Below are 5464 nucleotides of genomic sequence, written 5' to 3'. Positions count from 1 at the left end.
TCTTTCTTTTCAACTTTATATAATAAATACACGGAGCTTACAGAATGCTGTGGTTTCTCCAGCTAAGAGCCCGGACCAGCAGATCCTTGCTTGTCTATGTTTCTGTCCATATTTGTCATTTTTTTTTTCATTTCCTTACAGCCCAGTCAGATCCAAGTCCCTAGAAGCCATAGATGGACACAACACCTAGGCCATGGTTGTCTCCTAGTTGAAGATGTCATGATCATTTGAATACATGGCTTTTCTGAAGGAAGCTGTGAGGTTCTTTCAAAAAGAATGATTCCTAAGAGTATGAGGGACATTGTGACCATTTAAGAATATTTAAGCATTCTATGATTTCATATGTGCACTACCATTTCAATGAATATAATATGTTCTGTCTATGGCTGAGTAATGGTTTTTGATGCCCATTCCTTATCTTCTAATTGATTTAATGTAACAAATAATTCAAAATTTACCTGTATGTATGTGCTTAGTAAAAATGTTAAGTATGTGATTTATTTCCCATAATCCTCACCTGTTTGCCTGATACAGAGTAGAAATGGAGAACCCCCCATCCCACGCTCTCTAACTTCCTGTCAGACCCTACAACTGGAAGACCACAAGTTTGATTCTGACAGGCTGAGCTGCACTAAAAGGGTATTTATGCTCAAAGCACTGTTCATAGGTACTATACATTGAAGCATGAATGAAATTTATGTTGAGACTCAAAGTCCTCACTCCATATATATCACATGCATATGAAGATTTAAAATCAAGAAAAAGAAATTTAAATATTTTACTGGTCCCAATAACTTTTGAAAAGAGATCATTTCAACCTGCACAGAGAAATAGCTTATCAGGGAGCTAGGATATGGTGATTGAAGCAGAAAAAAAAACCCACATTGAGTACGGTTGAGTACAATGTCAACTTTATATTCAAGACAAAAAGTACATGTCTTAGTTTGGGTTTCCATTGCTGGGAAGAGACACCAGGACCAAGGCAACTCTTATAAGGGACAGCATTAATTGAAGCTGGCTTATAGGTGCAGAGGTTCAGTCCATTATCGTCATGGCAGGAAGCACGGCAGTGTCTAGCCAAGAGTTCTACTTCTTGATCTGAAAGCAGTCAGAAGACTGACTCTCAGGCAGGTAGGCAGAGGGTTTCTTCCATAATAACTGGAGCCTGAGCATAGGAGACCTCCAAAAATCCCACCCCTACAGTGACACACTTCCTCCAACAAAGCCACGCCTCCTAACAGTACCACTCCCAATGGGCCAAGCATATTCAAACCACCACAGTACACAAAGGTTAATTCCATGGTAGAGGGATATAGCAGCCATATTTACAACCTAGTTGTTGTTGTTGTTGCTATAAATCCACTCCCTTATTTTCTACTCTGTAAAGTTGATAATATTTAAACAACAAACCCTGTAGTCATGGGAGCTGTAGTCTCTTACATGGAGATGTATTTATGTTTTACAGTAAAGATATTGAAGCATTCGTTCAAATTCAATTTCAAGGGAATTGTTTTCTTAGAAAGTATAGTGGAGGGGTTGGGGATTTAGCTCAGTGGTAGAGCGCCTGCCTAGCAAGAGCAAGGTCCTGGGTTCAGTCCCCAGCTCTGAAAAAAAGAAAAGAAAAAAAAAAAAAAAGAAAAAAGAAAGTGTAGTGGATGTTTACCCCACAAGGAAAATCCTTCAGTTTGGTTTAACATTTCTGTTAAGATTTCAGTTTTTAAGCCACCTAATTCTGTCTTAGATTGGAAATGTCCTGTTCTCCCATCTTCAACAGCCTTCCCTGTGTTCTTTAAAGTCCTGTAGCGGTTCCCAGAGCAGGGCGATGTGCCTCTGTTCGCCGGACCACTTTGGAGCCCAGTTAAACCTTCTGTATGCTTTGACACAGGAACCCAGGTTGCTAGGAGAGCATCTGTGCCCGCAGCACTTTGGTCCAGCTAGAACAGAAGAGGGGAGCTGGAGACTGGGAAAGCTGTGTTAGCTGCCACCTCCTGAGGCTCTCAGGTGAGCACTGGTCTCTCTTGCCATCCCTGTCTCTACCAGGTGTATGTTACTTCCATTTTCCCGACTTTGGAGAGTGTCTTAGTTAGGGTTGCATTGTTGTGAGGAGACACCATGACCAAGGCAACTCTTACAAAAGACAACATTTCATTGGGGCTGGCTTACAGGTTCAGAGGTTCAGTCCGTTATCATCAAGGTGGGAGCATGGCAGTGTCCAGGCAGGCGTGGTGCAGGAGGAGCTGAAAGTTCTACATCTTCATCCAAAGGAAGCCAGGTATAGACTGTCTCTCCCACACTGGGCGGAGCTTCAAAGCCCACACCCACAGTGACACACTTCCTCCAACAAGGCCACACCTCCTAATAGTGCCACTCCCTAGGCCAAGCTACCATAGAAAGACTGGAAAGGACCCCAAGGGAGTCATAATTCAGGACACTGAGGCTGAAGGCTGAAGCTATGGGATGGAGGGGAGGTGGCTCACAAACCTGTGTGTCATTCCCGAGCTCCTCCTCCTCCCCCTCTCCCTTCCCCCCTCCTCTTTCCCCTCCCTCTTGGCTGAAACACAGGCAAAAGAAATTGTTGAGTGTAGAAAAGACTCTAGGAGCTTGCTTTGCAGCAGTTGTCGTGAGATTGAAGAACGGAGTCAGGTGTTATGGAAAGCAATGAAGATTTCCTCAGAGTGGGAGGATGTCTGAGCACTGTGCTCCTCTGTCTCTCTTACCCCTCCCCTTGCATTTTCTGGTTTGAGTGAAGAATGTCAGATGAAATGTCTCACTGTGCAAACCTTGCCACCGTGTTAAGGCATCTGTGATCATTTGAGAGGATATATATATATATATATTTTTTTTTTTTTTTTAATTTTTTTTCTCAGTTTAAGTCTTGGAAAAGGATCCACTTGCCTGCTCATTTTCTGGAAAGGAAGTTAAGAATGCTATTAAACCCCTACTAGACACTTCACTTAAAAAGTCCCTGCAAGTGGCTAGAGAGATGACTCAGATGTTAAGAGCACTGACTGCTCTTCCAGAGGTCCAAAGTTCAATTCCCAGCAACCACATGGTGGCTCACAGCCATCTGTAATGGGATCCGATGCCCTCTGCTGGTGGGTCTGAAGACAGCGACAATGCACTCATTTACATAAAAGACTTTTTTAAACAAGTTCCTGCAGTGTGGAAAGCCAATCACAGATAAGGACTGTTTAAGATTCCAGTTGTTCAAAGCAAAAGTTTCTCCAACCCAGAGGCATGGAGGAAAGGATACTTGATGGTGCTCTACTCAGGGCCCAGAGTATACAGGAGTGGTCCTGAGGAAAGTTAGAGAAGTCAGGAAGACCTCGTGCCACTCATCACTGAAGGGTGCTGTCGTGACTTGCTTCTCCTATGACTTCATATGCTTCTCTCATGGGAGCACTGGTTGACAAGGTAGACAGCTAACAAGAGAATGGTCATTGTGGAAGTCTCTTGAGCCATTCCTTGTAGAAAGAAAGGCAAGTTTGGCATATGGAAAAATAAATGCCTGGAGATGACTGTGGTGGTTTGAATATGATTAGCCCAGGGAGTGACACTATTAGGACGTGTGGTCTTGTTGGAGTGGGTGTGGCCTTGTTGGGTGGGTGTGGCCTTGTTGGAGTGGGTGTGGTCTTGTTGGAGTGGGTGTGGCCTTGTTGGAGTGGGTGTGGTCTTGTGGGAGTGGGTGTGGCTTGTTGGAGTGGGTGTGTCACTGTGGCCACAGACTTTAAGACGCTCATTCTAGTTGCCTGAAAGCCAGTCTTCTCCTAGCTGCCTTTGGAACAAAAATGGAACTCTCAGCTCCTCCAGTCCCATGTCTGCCTGGATGATGCCATGCTCCCACCTTGATAATAATGGACTGAACCTCTGAACCTGTAAGCCAGCCCCAGTGAAATGGTGTCCTTTATAAGAGTTGCCTTGGTCATGGTGTCTGTTCACAGCAGTAAACTAAGACAATGACTTAGTGGTTAAGAGCAAATACTGCTATTCCAAAGGACCTGAGTTCAGTTCCCAGCACTGCAGTTTGCAACTGTCTGTAACCCCAGCTACAGGGGATCCAAATCCTTCTCAGACCTCTGAGGACACTGTACTCATGTGCCTATAACCAAACACACACATGCATAAATTTAAAAAAAATGAAAAGAAGCCAAAAAGCTAATGACTATGACATCAAGTCACCAAAGTGGGTGAAAATCGCTGGGTTTGCTGATTGGCTATAAGTAGATGGGACATTCCCTGGAAGGCTTGTCTCCATCCACAGAAATATAGAATCCACACGTGCTCACTGCAGGGCGCTTACCACCCCCTTTCTGTTTTCCAGGGAGCAGGAATATCTGAACATGAGCGGCAGAAACTGGATATTAATTTCTACTTCCTCATCCCAGAGCCTGGAAGATGAGATTCTGGGACGGCTTCTGAAAATCCTCTTTGTTTTGTTTGTTGACTTAATGTCCATTATGTACGTTGTCATAACGTCGTAAAGACCAGACTTCCTTTCCTCCGTATGTGAATCTCAAGCTGAATTTCCAGTGAATAAAGTCCTACATTTTAAGATGGTGTGGGGCATTCAGTTGGTGTCATCGCCCATTCACGATAAATACGTTTCTTAGTTCTTTACCATTTACAAATAGAATTCACACAAACTGAAGTGGGATTTGTGTGTGTGTGTGTGTGTGTGTGTGTGTGTGTGTGTGTGTGTTCACACTGTTACAAGTAAAACATTAGCCAGGCATAGTGGTGCACATCCTTATCATAGCACTTAGGAGGAGACAGAGACAGGTGGATTTCTGTGAGTTCAAAGCTAGCCTGGTCTACATAGTGAGTTCCAGGACACCCAGCACTACATAGAGAGACCTCGTGTCACACATACACACCCCAAAAAAGAGAATAAGGGGTTGGGGATTTAGCTCAGTGGTAGAGCACTTGCCTAGCAAGCACAAGGCCCTGGGTTCGGTCCCCAGCTCTGAAAAAAAAAAGAAAAAAAAAAAAAGAGAATAAAATATTGATTTTTTTCCTTTGAGTGTTGCTATTCTGAATATAGGGTAAAGCTGATAGGTAAAATTACAAGTGAGGTTGTATTTATAAGGATGTATATGGTTCTATTTGGGGTGTGTGTGTGTGTGTATGGGTGTGGGCAGGGAGCACATCCATGCCTGAGCCTAGGAGCCAGATGCTGATTCTAGGTCTTTTCCTCTGTAGCTCCCCATCTATTTTTGAGGCCGTGTCTCTCATCGACCCTGGGTGCTCACTCTTTGCTAGTCTGACTACTCAGGGAGTTGTCCAGGGTCATCTGGGCTTCACCTGCCAGTGTTGGGCTCACAGAGGGGTCCACCGTGTGGGTCCTGGTATCTTATATTCTCATGTTTGCACAGCAAGTCTGAGATAACCCATTGCACCTTCTTCCTGGGCCCTGTGTGATAGTTTGAATGAGAAATGGGCCCCACAGGCTTGGTTGGAACACTTG

General features: G+C 44.2%; 1 protein-coding gene across 1 annotated transcript; it reads left to right on the top strand.

Moving 5' to 3' along the window:
* The first annotated feature begins 1863 nt into the window (after positions 1 to 1863).
* Mrln (myoregulin) lies at positions 1864 to 4552 on the top strand. Its single transcript, XM_032889146.1, has 2 exons — positions 1864 to 2001; positions 4322 to 4552. Exon 2 carries the CDS (start codon positions 4341 to 4343, stop codon positions 4479 to 4481), a length of 141 nt encoding a protein of 46 aa, XP_032745037.1. The 5' UTR covers positions 1864 to 2001; positions 4322 to 4340; the 3' UTR covers positions 4482 to 4552.
* Positions 4553 to 5464: the final 912 nt, after the last annotated feature.

Source organism: Rattus rattus, chromosome 18, assembly GCF_011064425.1.
Source record: "Rattus rattus isolate New Zealand chromosome 18, Rrattus_CSIRO_v1, whole genome shotgun sequence".
NCBI classification, from domain to species: Eukaryota; Metazoa; Chordata; class Mammalia; order Rodentia; family Muridae; genus Rattus; species Rattus rattus.
This window is presented reverse-complemented; position numbering and strand designations above follow the sequence as displayed.

Bases quoted from the DNA above. Each gene is read 5' to 3' on its own strand.
- Mrln (XM_032889146.1), top strand. From the start codon at position 4,341: ATGAGCGGCAGAAACTGGATATTAATTTCTACTTCCTCATCCCAGAGC.